Consider the following 22,865-nt stretch of genomic DNA (forward strand, 5'->3'; position numbering starts at 1 on the left):
ACAAAACAACTTGATAACAGTCAGGCAGTGGGTGTCCTGTGGTCACTGCCCATTATGCTGGCCAGGACTGGCATGTTGTTCCTTGGGCCTCCCCGTCTGTCTGCATTCATCTGTTGTCTTGTCTTATTCTTAGACTGTAAAATCTTCAGGGCAGGGGCCATCTTTTGTTCAGTGTTTGTGCAGCACCTAGCACAATTGGGTTCTGGTCCACGTCAATACAAATAATAATGTAGTAGTTTTAGTATTTTGGGGCGAAAAGAGCTATTTAATTGCCAGCATCAAACATAATCAAAAAGATCTTGGTAAAACGCGAAAATAAGATAACAAAACTGCCTTCCTAAAACCACCATGGCAGGGACTCTCAGGTGCTTTAAATCCCCCTCCATGCTGCCTGCACATCCCACTGACCCTGCTGCTCCATTTCAGCTGAGCATCACTGCCATTCTCGTGCTTTCCCTTTTCCTTTAGATGAGGTGCAGGAGGATGTGAAATGGCTTCAGAAATGTGTACTCCTTCCTGGCCGTAATGGGAAGCAAGTTTGGAGGCTTGCCCAGTTCATCAAGTGCAGAGGAATAGAATAGTGTGTGTTGTGGGCACATCGAAGCAATGTGACAGTTTGCGTTCCCTTCAACTGGCCTAGTAATGTCCAATTAAGGAATCCCCGAAGCCCAAACACTGAGATTTGTAATTGTAATGCTCAGCTTGGCTGGCTAAATTGTTCAACAAATTTTGGGCTTGTGCTTCCTTTCCAAAGGCACTGAAAGAAAAAACAAACCAATACCCTGCTGGACTGGCAGCCTCTGCAGACCAGTCTGCTGGCTCCAGAACAGGTCGAAGCAGGGCCTGGCACTCTGCTCTCTGTCATGTGCTGCGAGGGATGAGTGGAGCCTCAGTAGCCCGTTCAGTCCTTGCAGCCTGCCGGTAAAGCCCTGTCCCGTTAGGAATTGGAGACACTAACATTATAACCGAAACGTTCAGTGCAAATGTGCGAATTACTTAGTGAGACAAGGTGGGTGAGGTAATATCTTTTATTGGACCAACTTCTGTTGGTGAGAGAGACCAGCTACACAGAGCTGCTCTTCAGGTCTGGGAAAGGTACTGCGTGTGTCACAGCTGAATACAAGATGGAACAGATAGTTTAGCATAAGTAGTTAGCACATATTCTAAGGGACCATTCAAGGTGAAGTGGCCCATTAATTCCCCTCTAGTCATAGGACAAAAAGAAGGGGTTAGTGGTTACAGATGGTTGTAATAAGCCATAAATCCAGTGTCTTTATTAAGACCATGATTTTTAGTGTCCAGCAAAGATATGAATTTAAGCTCCCAGGCTCATCTTTTGAAAGTGTTGTGCGGGTTTCCTTTGTGCACAGGGACTGATAGGTCATTCTGAATGACTTCTGCAGCCAAGGCCCTGCATGCTGTGCTAGTGCCATTTCAATGTCCTGATCCTCCAGGCCACTGGTGGTCTATCTTCGGGATCAGCTTTTTGTTACCCACCATGACAGCTGTCCTCATCTGGGACATTGGAGTGGAGTGTGCCGAATCTCTCAAGGTGTGGCAAGCTGCACATTCGTTAATGATGGACCTTGCCACTATAACAGTCCTGACAAATTAGCCCATGGTTACTTTCCTGATGGCAAGTTAATGAGATTTCCCTATAACGAACCCTCACCCTGCTCCATGGGTGTTGTATCAGGGAAGCTAATGGAGGCCTGTAGATTATTGCTCTTTGTAATCTTGCTGCCTTACAAATCCTGCAGCTCTTGGTGCGCTAGAAGTGCTAGACAGAGGCGGAATAGATCCATGTTTATAACGTGCACACCAATCCTTTGGAAGGGTTTGAAATATAGATGGACTTGGCAGGAAGGCTGAGCTGTGTTTCCTTCCTGAAGCGTTGCCTGAATAACTGCAGCATGAAGCTGCCTTTTTTGTCTGATTACTTGTTCCTTTTTCATGCTCTGGCTCTGGAATTGCTGCTGTGAGGTAAACAGGTACTGGGGCTTCTGGACTGGCTGAATACACTGGAGCACAAAATCTGTGTTTTATGGATTCATGAAGTTCAAGGCCAGAAGGGGCCATTAGATTATCTGGTCTGACTCTGGTATAGCACAGACTAGAGAATTGCATCCAGTTACCCCTGTATTGAGTCCAGTCACTTGTCTGATTAAAGTATATCTTCCAGAGAGGCAGCCAGTCTGGATTTGAAGGGAATAAGAGATGGTAAATCCACCCCTTGTCTTGGATGTTTGTTCCAGTGGCTAATCAATCACCTTCCCTGTTAGAAACTGATGTCTTATTTCTCGCCTGACTTTGTCTAGTTTTGCTGCCAGCCATTGGGTCTCATTCTACCTTTGTCTGCAAGATTAATGAGCTTTCTGGTAACAGAAATCTTCTCCTCATTAGTACGGATAGACTGGAATCTGGTCACCTCTTAACTTTCTCTCAGCTAAACAGGTGGGATGGTTGGGGCTGTAAATATACCATTGCTGTTGCTGAGGAAATGTAAACAAACAAAACTAAATCACCTGTTTGTGTAGGGCCTGCACAAAATCCAGTATCTCTAGCCCTGAGCTTCCTTTTTCAGTTTTGTGGCAACAGCTAACTGTCAAACGTGAAGTGCTTGTCTGCTCTCACAAGCTTAAACAATACTGGTATCCTTAAATCCCTCTTGTGGGAACACAGGTAAAAGTGTGACATAAAGGTAGCTAGTCCCATATAGAAAGAGGAATAAACTATGCAGGTGTAAGGCACTTTGATCCCGGTATCACTGCATGCACACTAGGGATTGTACTGTTGTACATAGATGGGTAAATAATCACAGCCCTAATAGGGAGAATCCTACAAGTACTATACCCTGTTCAGTGGGCAATGTGAAATGAGCTGGTAGGGTTCTGAACAGGGAAGATGGCAGCTACTTGGTGCTAACTGGTGCAGGCTTGTTACAGGGGCCAAAGAACAAATTCCTATCTGCTTCCTGCAGACTAGTGGTGGGGTAGGTGGTAAGTTTGGGGGCTGCTGCCTTTGCTGTGTCTGTTCTGTGAATGACACTTTTGCTTTACAGTGGTTATTGATCCAGGTACCTTATGGTTCTTGCTACAAAAAGTACCATGTGATTAATTGTATGGCTGCACAGGGCTATCACTTCTGTGTAGGCAGTCAGGGGATTTCAGTTTGTATTCTCCTTTCCTGGTTTTAGAAGAGAAAAATTGGATGATGTGCACAAAATACCTCACATACAAAGACTGAAGTCTGCCTTTGAGTAAGGTGAAGGCCTAGCTCCTGGTCAGCCCATTTCCAGTGGTTGGGAAATAATTCTGCAATCTGGGAAGGATTTCTCCCAGCTCAGTATTGATCACTGGCTCCATTCCATATTTCTGACATTGACAGTTGAAAGGGTGCATGCTTTGAAAAATAATAGATCAGGAACATTCATAAGCTCGGAATCCCGGTGATGACTTTGAGCTAAACTGGATAACAGTGATATATATTTCGTAGCTACGAGGGGAATAGTAAATCAGTTATATAATCATGCGCATGGACACGAACACAGGTTAGGTATCCCCTTTCTAGTTATTTCTCTATGCATTTTCATTCTACAAAAATCTAACAGCTCACAGTCAAACACACTGGAAACGTAAGAAATCCTTATAGCCGATGAGGGCAGGGGTCTGCTAGAGGAAGCAGCTTTATTTGGAATAATTCTGTTCTCCCAAACACATAGAGAACCTCAATGCACCCCAAGGTTCAGAGGATGTGAATCTTGCTTCTGACAGATACTTTCTCGCTCTTTCCTCCAGCTACTGCAGCTATTCAAATGGCTTCTGCTGAAGAGCTCATTGCTGCTGCCACCCTCTAAACAGTTTGAAGTTTTACAAGATAATTGGACTGTAATTTTCCTTTTATATAAAAGCTTCCTTCAGCAGCCTTCAAAAATAACGTTTTTCCCTTTGTTAAATGCTTGTCAAAGTTAGCCTAATCTGATGCCTGCTTTAACCTTAGTCAAAGGCCATGTGTGTCTGTCATACTCCTCCCACTCCAGTCTATTCAGTACAAAACCTTATACTCCTGAATTCTCTTATACAGTGCCGCTACTTTAGATGAAAGAGGTTTCGATCAAGTTATCAGTTAATTCATGTTGCTCAGCAAAGCTTTTTTCCTTAGAGTTCTTAGGCTTTGCAGGCCTTCCCCATGAAAGCCTTAGGTGGGGAGAAGTGGGTTAGTTGTTGTGAGGGTAAATAGGTTGTATGAATTCTTTGCCAATTTCCTTTCTTCTGTGGGAGTGGTAGAGGGCAGACTTCCTGTTATCGAGGCAAGCAGCACTTCCTCTGACTACTCCCAGCACTGAGAAGATGATTGCAGGAGAGGCAGATAGTTCATTCCAGCTGCCTCTGTTATAGAAATGCATGGCTGGTCTTTTAAACACTTACAAAGGCAGCTATGTATTTAAATACTCATGTTGCAAACAGGCTTCCAGCATGGATTCCTCCCCCCATCCCGTCACCCCAATGTGCTAGAGAAACCATGAAACTGCCACCCTTTTAGATAGCTGACACTTGATTAAAACTTTACTAGGAAGTTGGTAAGCTGGCATGACACTTAAGGAGTGCTTTAGCTGTGCTGTCCTGGACAAATTCAGGAAATTATATTCTACTTCCCCTGTTTTGTCCTGCAGTTAAATTGTGTCTGATATCCCTGGCCTAAACTGTTGCATAGTGTTGCTGTGAGCTATTAAACAACTGCCTTGTTCCACCCCAGAGTTGGCTGCTTTCCAGAATTGAATAGATTCTTGTTTCATAAACACCTTGTATCTGGAGCAATATAAAAGTAAGGCTATTATTACATGTATCTCTAAGGTGTATTTCTTACAGAATTTTTTTTATCTGCAAAATTGATTTTCAGAAAAATTAAAGATGTAAAAAACTGATTAGTTCATCTTCATCTACACAGGATAGATTAGAAATAAATGTAGTATCCCTGTGATGTCATGTATTCGTAGTTTATAAATTCAGAAGAGACCATTGTGATCATGTAGTCTGACCTCTGTGTAGAATAGGCCATAGAACTTCGCTGAATTAATTCCTGTTTGAACTAGAGCAGATCTTTCAGAAAAATATCCAGTTTTGATTTAAAAATTAACAGTGATGGTTAGTCCAATGGTTCATGTTAAAAATTTGCACCTTGTTTCTAGTTTCAACTTGTCTAGCTGCTTCTTCCAGCCATTGGATCTTTTTAGATCTTTTTCTGCTCCCATTGCTTTAACAGCAACCACAAACCGAGCCTGAATGCATCTGATAGTACAATAAAGGTATTTCTTAGTACAGAGTAGCTGTAAGCTCTTGGGGTCAGGGACTGTCTTTTTTGTTCTGGTTGTACAGTGCCTAGCACGGTGGGGTCCTTGACAGTAGTGCCTCCATAAGCATTCACAGTTGCTAGCTTATTTTCCCCTATAACTGAAAAATAGCTAACCACCAAGCAGAATAGAGAGAGATGAATGCAGACTGGAGGTACAGATTTCTGGTGTGGTTTAAAATGGGATTGGAAGCTAAGAGTTAAATTAAATTCCATTCCTGTGGTGGATATGTGCAGCTATTGCTACTAAATTAGTTTGCTTCAGTGCTGCCTTATAAGCCTACAAAGCAAACGGGATCTCTGAATAGTGAATGTCCTCATTAGCTGATGAGGCTTCTGAGTGGGGCCCTGAGTATCTTCTTCATATGTGATTAAACACTGTTTATTGAAAGGGAATTGCAAAGGGAATCTCTGTTTTCATTCACGATCCATACAAAATGTATGGATTTAGTGGCTTGTTGAATCTCCCCCTCTCCCACCCGCACAAACCTGTGACAGCTCTCTCCATTCCGTTCCAACAGGCTGCCTTCAGACCTGGGGAATGAGTTTAAAAAGGACGGTGACTGTCTTCTTGCGTGATTGTGCAGCACCTAGCACAGTGGGGTTCTGATCGAGACTGGGGTCTTTGTGCTCTTCCACAATCAGCGCTGCCAACCCCAGGCATTCAAAGATCATGAGTCAGGCTCCCCAAACTCCTGAGGCTTTTTAAAAAACACATTAGGCTCTCTTTTGGCCTTCTGGTTTCTGAGCCAGGCTGTACTAAGGCAACGCACCAAGTGCATTTTGTCTTTTTCAAAACACACTATTACATATATGCACCCTCTGCCCTGGCACTGCAACCCTAGCCCTGGACTGATGAAGAGGGGAAGTCAGAGACATGGGTGGGAAGGGGTGGAAAGCGCGCCTACCCCACAATAATGGCTCCTGTCCCACAGGGCTGGGCCTGGTTTCCCACTCTAGGCATTATGACCTGGTGCGTGGAATCACAGTGCCACTAGGTTTGGCCTGGCCACTTTGGGTAAATTGAATATCATGATAAATCCTGAGTTGGCAACACTACGCAAACAAATATGCCAATGATCTGTGGATGTCAAAAATGGCTTTGCTTTCTAAATGAGTGATCAGCTCCCGTTACTGCAAGCTCAGGATGATTTCTTTGCTGGGAAGACAGTTGGCGTAATTCTTAATAAAGCCATAGATGATAAATGATAGCTTCTCTTGTCCTTCACTCCATTAGGTTTGGCTGGAAAGAGATGAAATACACAACTACTGTTATCCAAGAACTCCTTTAAATCGTTTCAGAGGGAGCTGAAAGGCCCCACACGAACACTTCCACAGCAGCATGGGCACTCACATACACAATAAGATTTGCCTTGCGGAATAACCACAACAGGGGAATGATTAATTGGTTACACCTCACTTTATCTCAGGTGCTCTGCTACAGTACAATCTCTTCTGTGCTGGCTGTGACATTGTGCATTTAAGGAGGTGTACAGATAATAGAGGGATTTCTTTCTGTTTAGCTGCTACTGGAGATAATGGCAGCAGAGGCAGTAAAGACTATAAGAGAAAGGGTGGAGAAAATAGGGATAGTAACATGAAGAGAAGTCATGCAACGATCATGGAATATTTTGGCCATTGAATTGAGCAGATGTGACATCTCAGAGCAGTCAGGTCTCCAGTGTGGTAGCCTCTTTCACAGCTTTTACAGAGAGACTCATGAAAAACAGGAGTATCCAGCATTGCGGTCACTCTTGCTGGATCTCAAGATGCAGGCCTTCAGGATGTGTTGGTAGTGATTCAGTACAATACATGGTGTTAGTTTAGTGCTTTTCAGCTGGAGATCTCCAAGCATGTCATAAAGGAAGGTATTGTTCAACAGATGGGAGCTGAGGCACAGGAAAGGGGAAGTAACTTGCCCAGGCTCGAATAGTGAAAATGGTAGAGTGAGGAATGGAACCAGGAGTCCTGACTCATTATCTGGTGCCATAACCAGCAATAGATGCTTCTGTTTTTCTGGGTCGGTACTAAGTACAGGGTACCAGTGTGGCCCTATGGGTTGCTACACTGGTGGAAGGGTCATTTCAGATGAAAGACCTTTTCTAAACACACAAGTTGCACTAGTTCAATGAAATCCCTACAAGCTCCTTGCGCAGACACTCTTCAGCCAGTTTAAGAATGACTTCTATTGACTTTGCTTAGCATAATCCCTTACTGACTTAAAGGAAACATTTCAAAAGTACCAAAGTGACTTAGGAGCCTAGATCCCATTGCCTGGGACGTCTAGCTGCTACCACTGTACAAATATTGCTGCCAACAGAGTGGGTGGGTCCCTTCCCTGGAACAGATCAGGTAACTTATGTGTGACTGTTAGGTTTGGAGCTTTCCAAAGAGCAGTAATGACTTCATCTGGCTTGGTCATATTGGCGACATCTTGCAATTCTCCCCAGCACCTCTCTTGATCACTGGGCTCTCCTCTCTCACACCTGCAGAGCAAAATGTAGCAATGTGTGTGATGGTTTCCTGTGTCTTTTGTCCTTTGAGTGTTGTGCTCTATTTAGCCTGCCTGCATGCTCCAGCTTGCCATTGAGGAGGACACAGCAGCTGGGCATCCCTGCAGAGGAACAGTATGTTTCTCTTTGTTCTCTTCTTGTGTTTTCAGATAATCCCCAATGAGTTTGTGTGTGCACTGCTCAGCTGCTCTCTCTGGGAAGAACTGAATCCTGCTGACACCAGTTAATGATCAAGCTGGGGAAGATTTATTTTAACACAACCTATTATAGAGCTAATGCCGAAGCCTGTAGCGCTTCTTCTAAACAGTAACATTTTAGCCATATTAAATCAACATAAAAGGAAGAACCCCATGGGATTATTATAATAAACACATTGTTTTTCCCCGTCTTCACTAGCTGCTGACGCATTGAAGGACTGGGCAAAAGGCTATTGGGATAAAGTTAGGGCCCTTCACAGTGGGTGTTGTTTCTGTACGTCGGTCTGCTTTCTATGCTCGGCCTATGTTGGCATCCATAGTACTCAGGAAGCTGTGGTGCGTCTACTCTTCTGTATAGCAGCGTGACCCTAAGAGAGAAAGCAAGGATTTTAAATCGAGGCCTTCAAAAGCGTCTCAGTCTTTACTTTTGTTGTTTTATTTGACCATCTGACCTCCTTTTTCCATGCAAATGGCACCGAAAAGGCTGCTGGCAGCCAGCAATTGAATGTGTGAAAACTTGCCTGTGGATTTCTTCAGCTGGCTGAATGTGACAAGTGCCAACTTGTGTGTAGTTAAAAAAACAAACACAAGACCCCACTGGCTACAGACAGCAAGAGTCTCTCCGCTCCGTGTTCTCTTTGATCACATTTGCTGGTTCCTGGGGAAATGGAGTTCTTTACATCCGTTGCCTTCCATCCTAGAATGTGTGCGTCTCTGACACTAGGGGTCAGATGAAGCTGGCAGACTACAGCAGCACTTCTCAGGCCCCCATCTTTCCAAGCATGGCCAGGTGTAGTGCTGTCTCCCCAAGCCAGCCATGATGGCTCTGAGCCACCCAAGCTGCTCTGATTAATCTCAGGATAGGTGTTAGTTACAGGGCCTGATGGTGATCTGTTGAATGTCACCATTAACTCTCTTACTGCTGATCATTTAACCAGAGCGGGGGTTTGCAAACTATGTTCAACAGAATGGGAGGGGAGGGGGAAGGACCAAGTTATGGTGAGGTTGGGAAGGAATGTGGAGCCTTGGGAATTAAAAGTGTGGAAAGCTTCTCAAGCATCTAGATTGATGGAATTGAAGGCCAGAAGGGGGCTATCAATATCCTCTAGTCTGTTCTCGTGTATAGCCCATGCCAGAGAATTTCATCCTGTATTGAGCCCAGTCGCTCGTGTTTGATAAAAGCATCTTTCAGAAAGGCAGTCAGGTTTGATTTGAAGACACCAGCAGATGGAGAATCCAGTTGTTAATCACTGTTTCTGTTTAAAAACTTGTGCCTCAATTTCTAACTTGTCTGGCTTTAGCTTCCAGCCGTTGCTTCTTGTTCTGCCTTTCTCTGTTAGCTTAAAGAGCCCTTTACTACCCAGTCTTTTCTCCTCATGTAGGTACCTATGTACTGTAATCGTTGCCTCTCAATCTTCATTTTGATACAATAACAGATTGATCTGTAAATCTCTTCCTGTCAGGCACTTTCTCCAGCCCGCAAATAATTTTTGTGGCTCTTTTCTGCAACTTCTCCAGTTTTTCAACATCCTTTTAAAAATGTGGCCTCCAGAACAGGGCGCAGTATTGCTCTCATCAGTGCTGTATGTGAAGATAGATCCCCACCCTGCTCCAATTCACTACTCCCCTGTTTGTAACGCCATGGGTCGCAGTTTCCCGCTTTGCCAGACGTTGCACTGGGAGCTCATGTTAAGTTTGTCCATTTAGGTGTTCTGGAATGGTGGGCGGAGTTGGGCACCACCACAGCCCCTACCATCATAGATTCCTCCTAGCCAGTCCTGAATACTAGTTTGCGTGTGCCGCCTGCATGATTGTTATACATAGGTTGTAATAATGCAGCCTGTGAAGTGTCTGAAGCTTTCTTCTGGTTAGCCTTTTTACATCAGTATTTAGCTTGTTTGTCAGAGTGGCTGTTTCCTGAAACCCTTTTCTGATTTGCTTCTGCTGTTTAACTTTCAGCGGCCCTTAAACATTACAGGCTGAGTTCCAGCACTTCCAAATTCATGTCCCAGTTTCACCATTTTCAAAGGAAAATAGCCGTGGTGCCAGGATGTCCCCAGCTAGTGGCCTAATTAAGCATGAAGACAAGTATGTTGCTTACATTTTTTTTAGATCAAACCTGAACTTGGTCTGTTTTTTGTTTCCTTAAGCGCAAGGAAGGCTGATCTGAGGGTTAAAAGACAGGACGTATGAGGTCTAGGCTCTGTTCCCACTCCTGCCAAAGACTTGCACTGGTTACTTCATTGCTTTATTTCCCCATGTGTAAAAAAGAGACAGCTATTCCTTCGCTGCTTGAAGAGTGGTGGGTGACTTAAAGGGAGGTGATATGAAGCCAGATTGGATGTCTGGAGACTTGGGTTCCGGTTCTGCTAATGACTGCTTGCAAGCCGTTGCCTCTCTGTGCCTCAGTTTCCCCCATCTGTACAAGGACACCACTCCCTGTCTTTCTTTATAAAGTGCTTTGAGATCTATCAGAAGCACTAGAAGCTAATTATTATGGAACTGGTAAATGAAAGATGCTCTAAAATTAATAGTTCTTTGCTTGAACCTGACTGGTATGAAGATAACTTTTTTAGGAACATAGAACTAGAAGATGCCTCCTGGGTCATCAAATCCAGTCTCTGCTATTGCAGCCAACCCCTTCATAGAATCCCAGTCAGAAACTTACCCAGCTCCATCTCCAAACTAGTTGGAAGGCTTTTCCAGAACCACACTCCTCTGGTTAGAAATCTTCCATTTAAAATGCTTTTTTCTCTAGCTGGAGAAGAGCATTAGATCCAGATTTCCCAAGGTGAAACCTACGCTGCAGCATATCCCCACTTGCCCACCAGGAACATTACACCCCAATGCTTGTCAGGAGGTCTGACATCCAAACTGATGTGATGGAAAGATGAGAGTGGCCTGGTTTAGCCACCGTTTAATAAAAGCCTGATAGTTGCAAGCAATTCCTCTGGCCTGTGAGTGTTTGGTACAGTTCTTAGGCTGTGGTGAGCTGCTTTGGGCATCCCAGTTTGATTGCATACATTAAGGTGCCTGCCTGTGTAGCATCTGGACACAACTGATGTAATGTAGACCCAACCAATGCCTTTCCCTCCACAGCAGGAAGTGTGCAGCCCTCCTGCCTATGGAACTGGCTATCCTAAAATATCAAGAGTCATAGTTGTTAAGGCCAGAAGGGAGCATTATTAGATCATCTAATCTGACCTCCTGAATGTTGCAGGCCTGAAAATTTCACCAGTTACCCCAGAGTTGAGCCCACTCACTTGTTTGACTAAAGCCATTTCCAAACAGGCAACCAGGCTGGATTTGAAGACATTAAGAGATGGAGACTGCCACTTCCCTGAGCAGGTTGCTCCAATGACTAATCACCTGGGCTGTTAAACATTTATGCCTTATTTCCAATTTAAATTTGGCTGGCTTCAGCTTCGAGCCATTGGTTCTTATTCTGCCTTTCTCTGTTAGTAGCCAGCATTTTCTTCCCGTAAAGATATGTAGACACCATGATTGAGTCACCTCTTGATTTTCTCTTTGATAAGCTAAGTAGATTGAGCTCTTTAAGTCTCTCACGCTAAGGCATTTTCTCCAACCCTGGAGTCAGACGTTCCTGTGGTTCCTTTCTACACCCTCTCCAATTTTTCCACATCTTTTTAAAGACCCCCTTGAACTGGATGGGCCGTTCCAGTTCGGACAGTACAGAGGTAAAATCCCCTCCCTGCTCCTGCTCTGTTTACACAGCCAAGGGTTACAGTAGCCCTTCTTGCCAACCATTGCACCTGAAGCTCATGGTCAGTTGTTTGCCTACTATGACTTCTGAATCCTGGTCAGAGTCCCTGCTCTCCATGATAGAGGCCTGGCCCTGTCGACACGGCCTGCATTGCTTGGTCCTACATGTGTGACCTTGCATTTGGCTGTATTAAATACCAAACAAGAAACCAATTGGGCAGAGCAGTTCAAAGGCTGCCATTAGTGGAAGTCCTGACCAGAGAGGTGCCTGGGGATGTTTTGCTTTGTCACATAGCAGGTTGCATAGGTGGCCTGTCAGATCTGACCTGTGCTGAGACACTTGCAGGACACAAGCTTGGCACAGCCAGGTTAAAAATGCAATGCCAGCCTTCATTTCAGTGAAATCCTCATGGTCTTGAGGAGCTTGGTTAGCACTGTCTCCATCCTAATGTGCACGGGCTCCACTCCCCCATTGAGAATAAGACCCTGCTACTTATCCGCAGCTAGCACAGTGACTCTTTTAGCTCAAGGGGTAGGGGCTGGTGCGGAAGGTCTGGGGATCAGTCCCCCTGGAGGGAAACAGGCACAGTGTGTTACACAGACTTGCATGGGGGAGGAACTCTTCCCATGCTTCTGAGAGCCGAAGGACTGTAATTATCAAGTGTCTGTAGGCTAAGTGTCTCTAATATTTCATTGTGCAAACAGCAGTGTAACTTTCACCCAAGGATCTTGGAGAGCTCGATGAACAGCAATTGCTCCAGCATCATGGTGCTCCTATGAGATGGGCATCGCCCAGCTGAAAGATGGGGAAACTGAGGCACAGGTGGGAATTTGAAGAGCCTGAGAGTGAAAATCCCAGCTGGAGTGACTTCCTCAAGGTCATACAGAAAGTCAGTAACAAAGATTGAAATAAAACCTCATGACCCGAGTGACTAAGCTGTGAAAGCTTCATTGATGCTGACTGGATGCCGTTTTGTTCCTGGCAAAGCTGTACGGTTTCCCAGAAGATTTCACAATGATGGATTCCTGCAGCAGCCCCCGATACATCAGAAACTCCTGAGCTTGCAACTTACCATAGGTCTTCCTTTAGAAGCTGTGGCTCTTGTTGTATGTAACTCTTTTCCTTTTCCCCCTGTGGCTCATGTGGTGAAAGTGAGGTTATTACTCCGGGGTGGTTTCTAAACTTAGCAGCATGGGGAAGGGATTCTGCGTGATCACAATTCATGTTTGAAGTCCTATGGCAGGTCTACACTACAGTGGCACAGCTGCACCACTGTAGCATGTCTGGTGAAGACACTCTATGCCAAGAGGAGAGCGTTCTCCTGATGGCATGATTGCTCCATCCCACGAGAGGCTGAAGCTCTGCTGGTGGGAGAGCATCTCTCGCTGAGTAGTTCTGGTGTGGACAGTGCTGTAACTTGCATCGTTTTGGGGGGTGTCTTTTACACCCCTGAGTGACGTAAGTTAGATTGACTTAAGCGGTAGTGTAGACCTGCCCTTAGTCTATCACCTGCCTTCCTAGCTGGTGTGGAGTGGCTTACTGTGTACCTTAGGCCAGAGAAGTGTAATGCATGAGGTTTTCTGGATCACATCACCTAGGTAATAATTTTCCCTGAACTTGCAATCATGTCTTGGAAGTGACCTGTGACTTCCTCCATGGTCATCTTGGGTATCTCTTGGCATTGTGGCAAGCAAACTCTTGCTGTGTTTAAACAGCCTCAGAACTCCTAGATTTTGTTTATCTGGGAATAGACGTGGCTTGGAGACTGGTAGATGATCTCCACTTGGAGAAGGGATGAAAATTAGGTATCCTTGCTTAGCTAATTAAATCCACCTTCAGGATTGTTGATCATAAGGTGGCGGAGACCCTTGCAGACTTGTTGCAGTACATAAGCCTGCTTTTGGCTATTCCTTTCCATCTGAGGATGTTTTTGGAATGCTTCTTTTTCCTTGAGAGCACAGTCGTGGAAGGCTGTCAAAAGGTCCCATCTAACTCCCCCGTTGCTCGGGGTATGGAGAATGGGGTAGATATTTGTAGTATTTTTATGAAAATTATGTCCTTGTTTGTTTTGCTCTTGTGTTGGGGGTTATGAGATCACCAGGCACAGGGACATCAGAATGAGAGCTGCTCCCTCGGTGGAGAAGCACATGGCAATTGTTGTGTGGAAGCTGGCAACTCCAGACTGTTACTGGTCAGTCGCTAGTCAGTTTGGATTTGGCAAGTCCACTGTTGGAGCTGTGTTATCGCAAGTGTTGCAGGGTCATTAATCGCATTTTGCTGCGAAGGACTGTGACTCTGAGCAATGTGTGTGAAATAGTGATGGCTTCATAGCAATGGGATTCCTTAACTGTGGCGGGGTGATGGATGGTGCACACATCCCAATTTTGGCACTGGACCATCTTGCGATGGAGTACATCAATAGGAAGGGGGACTTCTCTGTGATACTCCAGGTGCTTGTGGATCACCATGGGCATTTCACTGACATCAACGTGGGTTGGTCAGGAAAGGTGCCTGATGCTAATATCTTCAGGAACACTGGCCTGTACTGGAAGCTGCACGCAGGAACTTTTTTTTTCCAGATTAAAAGATTCCAATAGGGGATGTTGAGATGCCCATAGTGATCCTGGGAGACCCAGCGTATCCACTGATGCCATGGCTTATAAAGCCTTACACAGGCAACCTGAACAGCAGCAAGGATTGCTTCGATAACAGGCTGAGCAGGTGCAGAATAATGTTGAATGTGCATTTGGTGGGTTAAAGGCACACTAGAGATGCCTTTATGGCAGGCTGGACTTAAATGAGGACAATATTCCTGTGGTTACAGCTGCCTGCTGTGTGCTCCATAATACATGAGAAGCTTGCCCCTGGGTGGACTGCAGAGGTGGATCGTCTTGCATCTGAATATGAGCAGCCAGATGCCAGGGATATTAGAGGGGCACAACGGGGGGGCCATACTCATAAGGGAGGCATTGAGGGCCCATTTTGACAATGAGAACCCGTCAGGTGTTTTTTGAAACTCTGCTGTGATGTTCTATGGCTGCTATACAGCTGTACTTGTGTGTCGGTGGTAGGTGCACATATGTTCAACACACAAATAAAGAGTGCTTCTTGTTTTGAGAGCTTACTTTTATTATTAAACACAAAACAACGCCCAACACAAACAAATCCTATGGGGGGAAAGTAGTGGTGGCAGTGCCAGCTATGACAGCTGTGTGTAAGTCCAGCTGTCATTCTCATAGCTGTCTGAGGGGTTCAAATGAAGGGGGTAGCGAGATGTACCGTTACTTTGGTAGGAATGTGTAGGGGGAGTTGGTGGAGTCCAGGAAAAGAAGTTCTGTTGCGGCTGAAGGGGGGGGCTGAGCTTGCATGAACTATGTCTGCAATGACACTATTGTCTTTAGAAGCGCTGTCTGCTCCTCCGTGGCCTTGATCATTTGCTCATAGCCAGCTAAAATTCTTTCCTGATTTTTCGTTCCTGTCTGTCCATCTTCTGAGATTCTGACATTGATTGTCTCCATGCCCTTTTCTCTCTTTTGGACGCTTTAGAGGACAGGAGGAGTTCCTGGAATATCTCCTCCTTGCTTCTCCGGGGTTGCTTCCTTATCAGTTGTAGGTGGTCTGCCGGCATAGGGGCCTTGGCTGTGAAGGTCACATCTGTGTAAGAACAAGAAACAATGAACAAAACCATTATTGTGAGTGCCCTAACAGTACACATGAGTCACTGTGAAACACACCTCATTCTCACTGTCCCCCTGTGTAGAGTACAGCTCCTTGATCAGCCTGAGAATGGTGAGTTGAGGGGAGGAGATACCATACAAGTAAGTCTGGGTTCTGGGTAGGTGCTTGCTTTGGGCATAAATGTAGGTACATGGGGAAAATAAATTTCAAATTGTGCCACCATTCTCTACAGGCAGGGGCCATAGAAGCAGATATCTCACTCCTTAAGTCAGCAAAGATGCTAGGATGCATCTCAATGCGAAGAGCTTCAAACCAGCTCCCTATGCTGCACGTCTGTGCGCTGCTTTGGTCCCTGCTCAAGTGATTGCCAATTGGCGTGGGAAAGTGACCTACAGTGGGGGCAGAAACACAGCTGCTCTGCCTAGGAATCTGAGGCAGAGAATCGGGGAATACCTCCAAGAAAGTTTCCTAGCGGTCCCATTGGAGGATACCCGCAAAATCTCAGCATGCATTAATGTGCTTCTCAGCCGTACTGCCTAGATGCGCAAGGGAATTGGAAAGCACATGGAAACACAGCTACTGCTGTGCATTTCTATCCCTTCAAGCACTTGTATGTTTTAGCCAAGCTAAGGACCTTATGCCTCCAGTACACAAGCAGCACCAGCTTCCAAACACTTACCAGAGCTCCCCTCTCCTGCTTCCCAAGCTGAAGGGCTGGGACTGGCTGTAGCCTTCTGGGGTCAAGAGCAGTTCCTGACTCCCAACCTCAGCAACCGGACTGGTCCCGGGCTCCGGATCATCCTCCAGCTCCACTTCCTCGTCGATGACCTCTTTGTCGGGGTTCAGTCCAGTATCCGGTGGCCCCGGGGTTGCGGAGGTGTCTACGGCATCTTGGGGGTGGATGTGGGATCGCTGCTGAGGATGGATTCCAACTCTCTGTAGAAGCAGCAGCTTATTGGCTCCGCACCAGAGCGATGGTTTGCCTCCCTGGCCTTGTGGTAGCTCTGCCGCAGCTCTTTGATTTTAGCTCGGTGTCCGCTCATAGCCCTTCTCCGCCATGGCACAAGAAATCTGGCTGTAGGTATCAAAGTTCCTTGGACTGGAGCGGAGCTGGGATTGCACGGCAGACTCCCCCCAAATGCTGATCAGGTCCAGCAGCTCCAGTGTGCTCTAAGCAGGAGAGCGTTTGCGGCATAGAGCTCGCAGGGTCAGCTGGGAAGATGAGATGCAAGCTCTCCACCCCGACCAAGCAGGAAGTGGAATCAAAATTTCAAACTTACCGTGACTGCAAAGGGGGAGGGGCAGGTGGCTGCAGAGCAGCGGAGTACAAACGGATGTCCAGAGTGGTCAGGATTGGCATTGTGGGACATTTCCAGAGGCTGATTACTGTGACAAAAACATCCCAGCAGGGTCTATACTGATGATTTGTTGCTAAACGTTTGTCACAAAAAGTTCTACACCTCTTGTCGAGGCGGTTTTATTTTGTTGACAAAACAGGGTAGTTTTGTTGACAAAAGGGTCATCGCAGTGTGTACACCAAGATTGTTTTGTCGACAAAAGTCTCTAGTGTAGACCAGGCTGAAGTTTATGAATGGGGTTCTATGACAGGGTCGACTGTGGTAGCAGGAGATTGGACTTGGTCCCCCATGAAAGCCTTTTCTGTTTCGTGTCCTACACTCCTATGAATGACAGTCTGACTGTGACCTCAAGGACTGTCTCTGAGAGAGAGAGGGAGAGAGAGAGAGAGGATCTGCAGAGAGATGCAGGCTGAACCTCTGACAAAGATGGGGTGGCTGGGACAAGTCAAGCCCACCTAAAAGGGCAAGGAAAGGATATGGGTTAGGTGAGAGAAGATGAGTATAGATGCTTATTGCTTTAACCCTGTTTCTCTCATCTTAAGTTTCTATGAATCAATAAATCATTTTTGGTTTTGATGAAGCTATCCTGAGTCACTGCAGATTCTTACTGGTCACAAACGCCTGTAGAGAATTCTATAATAAGACCCAAACCTGGTTGGGCCAGCTGAGGTAATATGGCTGGTAAACAGGGGGTGTTGTAGCCTGGTGATCCTGTCTAATGTGAGGGGACTTGCAGGATTCCATTCTGGGTGGAGGGCAGGTAGAGGTACTTGAAAGACTTGCCCATGGAGAGACTGAGAGAGATCCCAGGTGCAGCTCATTTCACACTGTAATATGGGGCTAATAGGGGACTTAACTTCAGTGGCAGCTGGGCAACTCTGAAAATCAGGCCACTTCTGAGCTGGCTACCTAGACATCCACGTCTGAAGATTTTAGCCTTTGCTTCTGAAAACAAGAACAATGCACTCTTTCCCTACCCTTCAAATCCTGCCTGATCCTTCTGTTGGCAGTGCTGATCATTATTCTGACTAAGACGTCTTCTTTTAATTCTCCATATGCTAGGAGCTCAAGAACAGGATTGGGTAAAGGTTGGTGTGCATCTGTTCAATCTTAGCTCCCTTTTAACAAAGTTTTTTATGTGGGAATTGTCTTTTGTTTTTTAACTTTTTCCCGAGCACGTAGAAATACATACTCCAGCAATTCCTGTGTAAGTGTAGAATATTTGTAATTGTACTGAGCATTTGTGAGGTTCCACATTATGCAAAGAAGCTGCCAGTTTGGAATTCCCTAGTGCTGGCCTCTTATCTGTCACAGCAACTGTGCAGATAACAATAGATGTTCCCACATTGTGCTCCACTTAGCTCCTTTGGCTCTAAAAAGGTCACGCTGCTTGAAAGACAAAGTTGTTTTGGAAGTGGAAGCAATAATCTGTTTCCTCAGTCAGCACCTGATGTGCGTTTGCCGTAAGCTGGCAGCAGGTCCTTATCCAGTTTCTCTCACCTTCACAATACAGCTATGCCTCCCTGAACATCCTGCACTCACGTGTCTTCTTCCTGAGCTCTGGCATTTGCTATGGGTACAGGTGCATTCATCCATGGAGATGAACAATGAGACATGGATGACTTACCATGTGCCTGGTACACATGCTGCATCACAAGAGGCTTCCCTTTGCAATTAGCCAATTCTGGTTTCATCTGCCTTTTATTCCTCTTCTGCGTCTGTATTTCTATCTGTTAAAGATTGGGATGGGCTTGGTGGTTGGTGAAGTTTCCTGTCTGCTCCTGGGAAATCTGGGCTCAATTCCTGGCTCTGCTACAGATTCCCTGTGTGACCTAGACATTAGGGGCCTTGTGCAAATCTCCTCTAAATCCCCAGCTGTGGTGACCCCCACCTTTCTTAATAGAACATGGTGACGTGTTGCATGTTCATCTGGTCTGTCCTTTGCTTGTCCATAAATAGCACAGAGCTAACCTTTTAAACTAGTCCTGGCAAAAAGTTAGTGTGGTATTGACCTCCACTGTCAGGTCAAAGGTTGTTCTGGATAAAACTTTATTTTAAGAGGCTTCATGCAGCTGAGAATTGGGTCAGAGAGTTAAGCAAAGAGGTTATGGTTACCTTTTTGCAGTATGGATGCAGGTTAACATCTATTGCATTGAAGAAGACAAGGTGCTCAGATCCTCCGGTGAGGGGCGGGTAGGACAGTTGGAGAAAGGAAAAGCCTGGAGGCCTCGTGCTGGGTTTCACTTCTGTTTGAACTCAGCTTTGAAAGAGCTCTGCTGGTTTCCTGTCTAAAAGCAGTGCTTCAGGTAGGCTTTTATTGCAGTGACAGAGCATGGAGAATGAAGGGCTGGTGGTGTGAGGAACTCTGGAAAACAAGTGTTTCCTCCTTCCATCCCCGTATTTCCCCTTTATCTCTGAATGAAGAAGAGTGCTGCCTTAGGGGTGTCCTGGGGCTCAAACACTTCCTTACTTCATCAGATGTGGGTGAGAGGAGTCAGCAAAGAAGTCACTAACAGCTGCAAAAGAGAACTTGATTCTGACAAAACTCTAAGGATGTACAGCTACAAAACCATGGGATTTAAGCTACCATGGTCTAGTGGTTGAGCCCCTGGCTTGGGTCTTGAGTGATAGGGATTCATCCTGCCATCATATAGTATTTGAGCATCTTGCCTATGTGGGGTAGGGAGTTCTTGTTACTCCCATTTTACAGATGGGGAAACTAAGGCATGGAGGGGAATGATTTGCTCAAGCTTGCCCAGAAGTAGAGCTGGGACTAGAACCCAGACTTCCTAGCTCCTTGTCAAGTTCCTTAACACAAGATCCCCAAATCCACTCAGGCACCAGTCGACCCAGGGGATTTCCTCATTGCCTAGAGGTGAGACGGACGCTTCCTCCATATCCCCATTTATTGATGCTGCAGCAGGCACCTGCGCTTTACTTTGGGGTGACAGCATTTCCAGCGCAGGGTTTGCCTTTGGTTCTGGCCACGGCTCCCAGAGTATTCACAGAAAGATTGTTGTGAAAGAAACTGTGGGCAGGAGGGCATCCTTATCAACTTTTTGGGCTGCCACAGTGGGGCAACCGTCAAGAGAGCTAGCCATGGCAGACACTCCCCAGGGGGCCTAGTTACTGCCGTGTTCTGTATCAGAAGAGTCCGCGAGCCACTCGGGCAGTTCTCTCCTGGGAGCAAACAGAGCTGGTGTCCGTCAAACTAACTGCACTAGTTTGGATCAGCACTTCCAACGCTCCCCGGCAGGAGGGACCTTTCTGCAGTCACCTCTCATGGCTGCAGAGCGATGGACTCCCAGATGGCTTTTTCATGTGCAAGCTGGAGAGTAATCCCTGACCATGGCCAGCTCCAAAGGGCTTGGTTCTTGAAGAGAAGGCAGGGTAGAGGTGTCTGGAGCCCAAAGCCCAGCTTTCCCTCCATGAGCAACAGGCATTGTGGAGTGAAAAGTTTCATTTACCATGTGCTAATTGGAGACTTGGGAAGGGGGCTTTCCTGCCTCCAGAGGGAGGTGCAACTGTACCTGTCCTGGGCAGAAAGATACCTGCAGTTATTCACTATCCTTAGCACAGAAGGCAATATCTCACGCAGTGTCAGAGTATTGGTTCTTTTCAGGACAGTCAGTCTCAGCCCCCTGGCACCGCAGTGTGATCCCTACTGCTCTCATGGAACATGCATTTGAGCCCCCGAAGGAGGTATCAGCTTTTCTCCTCTCCACTGTATTCGGAGTCTTCATTGCTCTGTCTGCGCCAGTGCTCTTCTGGAGCACTGGGCTCTATAGTCCGTGTACCTAAAGTAGCCCTTTGGGCAGAGCCGGCCCTCAAGATTGATCCGAGGCTGTCCTGCAGATTGAAAGCCTTCTCCATCAAGAGTTAAAGGGAAAGAGCGCCTCCTAGCCTGCCATTTTAAAATGGCTAATATCCCTTACTGGGGTCTACCTAGTGGAAAGTTTATATTGCTAATGTCAGAGCTCATTGCCTGCGGACGGTGGTGGCCCCACTGGAGGACAATCGCATGCCTCCCAGGGGAGATCTACTAGGCATTTTCCCCCTTTGCTCCAATCTCTGTTCCCTCCACTACAGAGAATGGAGTTAGTGGGTGGAATTTTCAAAGCATCCAAGTGATGTGCTTTTGAAATGGGACTTGTGATCTTAAGTCACTTCAACGCTGTTGAAAACCCCACTCAGACTCCGTACATAGGCAGTTTCCCTCCCTGGGTCCATACTGCCAGGAATGGATCTTAGGATTTTAATATGAAGGAAAAGAGGAGAGTGTATCGGAGCTATCTGAAGATTTCCTTTCCCTGAGTAGTGAGGTCACAGACCAGAATGTCATTTCAAACTGGGATCTGGTGCCGCTTTTGGTTCAGTGGAGAAATGTGCCCATTTCTGTTGAGCTCTGCGGGATGTAGCTGTCCAATCTGTCTTGAGTTTTTCTGGAAGTAGATTCTGAAGTCTGTCCGTCAACCAAGCGAGTAACTTCCACAGAGCAGGAAGGTCCTTGAGGCCTGGGCTGCACCTGTTTGTGGCAGTGACTGGGAGGTCAGGTTCTGCCTCCAAAGCTCCAGACCCACTATAATGGGGAGGGGGTGGGAGAGGTGTGGAGCTGATTGCTTGGCAAAAGGAGATTTCCTGACTTCTCTAGGACAGATCGGGCTGTTGATAAAGTACAAAGTCTCTCTCACTATGGCCTGCACTTCACCACCCCCTGATGGAAATGCTAGCCTGCTCGCAACAGGACACGGACACCGCAAGCCAGTGAGATCTCATTAGCCAAAACCCTCATTGCCCAAAGATTTACATGGCCCCCAGAAACCTCTGGATAATTGAGGCTTTACAGGTTGGTCTGTGTGCCTTCCGGGCATTCAGTGTGGTTCATAGATGTTATGGCCAGAAGGGACTGCCCATTTTTACTCTGACCTCCTATCTATCACAATCCATAGCACCTCACCCCGTAACTTCTGCATCAAGCCCAGAACTGCCAGAGGCTGAGACTGAGTGGAACAGATTTGAGTTGTCTTTAAAGATAAGTTCAGGGCAGGTGAGCTACAGTATTGCTTGACTTCCACATGTGCTTCCTCTCCCTTTCCCCTCTCCTGAGTGCTGTCTGTATTGCAGGAGGCTGGACGGGCAAGGCACATAACTAGGAAAATATTTGCACTTAGAAATGCACAAGAGCATGTAGACAGCCTTGGGGAGTGTCTGCTCCAACCTGCCCTGCAGCCCAGAGAAGCACAAAGCTCTGAAGAGCTGTCTCCTGGCTCTGATGCAATAGGAAGTCATGAGGGTATTGCATCTGTTACAACCTCTGATTTCCTGTTTGGCTTCAGGAATGCTGCATCTCTTTCTGCATCTCTCAGCTATTCCAAGTCCTGTTTCTGACACTTTCTCTCCTCCTGACAGGTTGTTCAGCTTGACCCTGAAGAAGCTAATCATGTTGAAGGAGATGGACAAGGACCTAAACTCAGTGGTGATCGCTGTGAAACTGCAGGTCAGTGTCAAGTCAGTGGGATGAAGTTGGTGTGTTTTGCACATGGGAGCAGGGTGGAGGGGGTTCCAAGCTAAATAGTCAATGCTGTTGCCTTCCTGGATTCCCAGATCTCCCACTGACTTTTTCCCCACCTGGTGTCTCAGTTTCCTTATAAAAATGAGGCCAACTATGCCCACCTACGTGAAGCATGCTGAGATTGACCGATGAAGAGCACTATGTAAGAGCTAGATAGGGCTGCTGCCATGATGAGGATGATGGCGGGGGCGGGAGGAAGTTGAAGTTATTCATGCAGTGAGGAACAGCCCAGCAGGCCAAGGATGTAAATCAAACAGGAATGTTTAAAGAGCAGTTTTCTCTTAGGTGTCATGAAAAAGGCAGGTCTTACGGAGGGACTTGACTGAGGGGTAGAGGAATGGCCTGGGCGAGGAGCCCCATGCAGACCTGGTGTGGGGGAAGAGTGGCCAGTCAGACAGGCAGTCGAGTGGGAGGGGACAGGTGGGCGAGGAGTGTGGTGAGAAGAGGGACTAAGTGGGTGGTGGGCCGCATTCT

The 22,865-nt window shown here is 46.4% G+C and overlaps 1 protein-coding gene across 2 annotated transcripts in view; it reads left to right on the forward strand.

Annotated features, from left to right (window-relative positions):
- The window catches only part of PACS1 (phosphofurin acidic cluster sorting protein 1), a 97,662-nt gene that overhangs the window by 27,785 nt on the left and 47,012 nt on the right, over nt 1–22,865 (forward strand). For both annotated transcript variants that reach the window (XM_067544102.1, XM_067544103.1), the window contains exon 2: nt 22,229–22,316. In XM_067544102.1, the coding sequence (XP_067400203.1) occupies nt 22,229–22,316 (88 nt within the window). The remainder of the gene's footprint in view (nt 1–22,228; nt 22,317–22,865) is intronic.

The sequence above is a fragment of the Emydura macquarii genome, unplaced genomic scaffold (assembly GCF_026122565.2).
Source record: "Emydura macquarii macquarii isolate MOO-44397 ecotype Brisbane River unplaced genomic scaffold, CSIRO-AGI_Emac_v2 contig_968, whole genome shotgun sequence".
NCBI lineage: Eukaryota > Metazoa > Chordata > Testudines > Chelidae > Emydura > Emydura macquarii.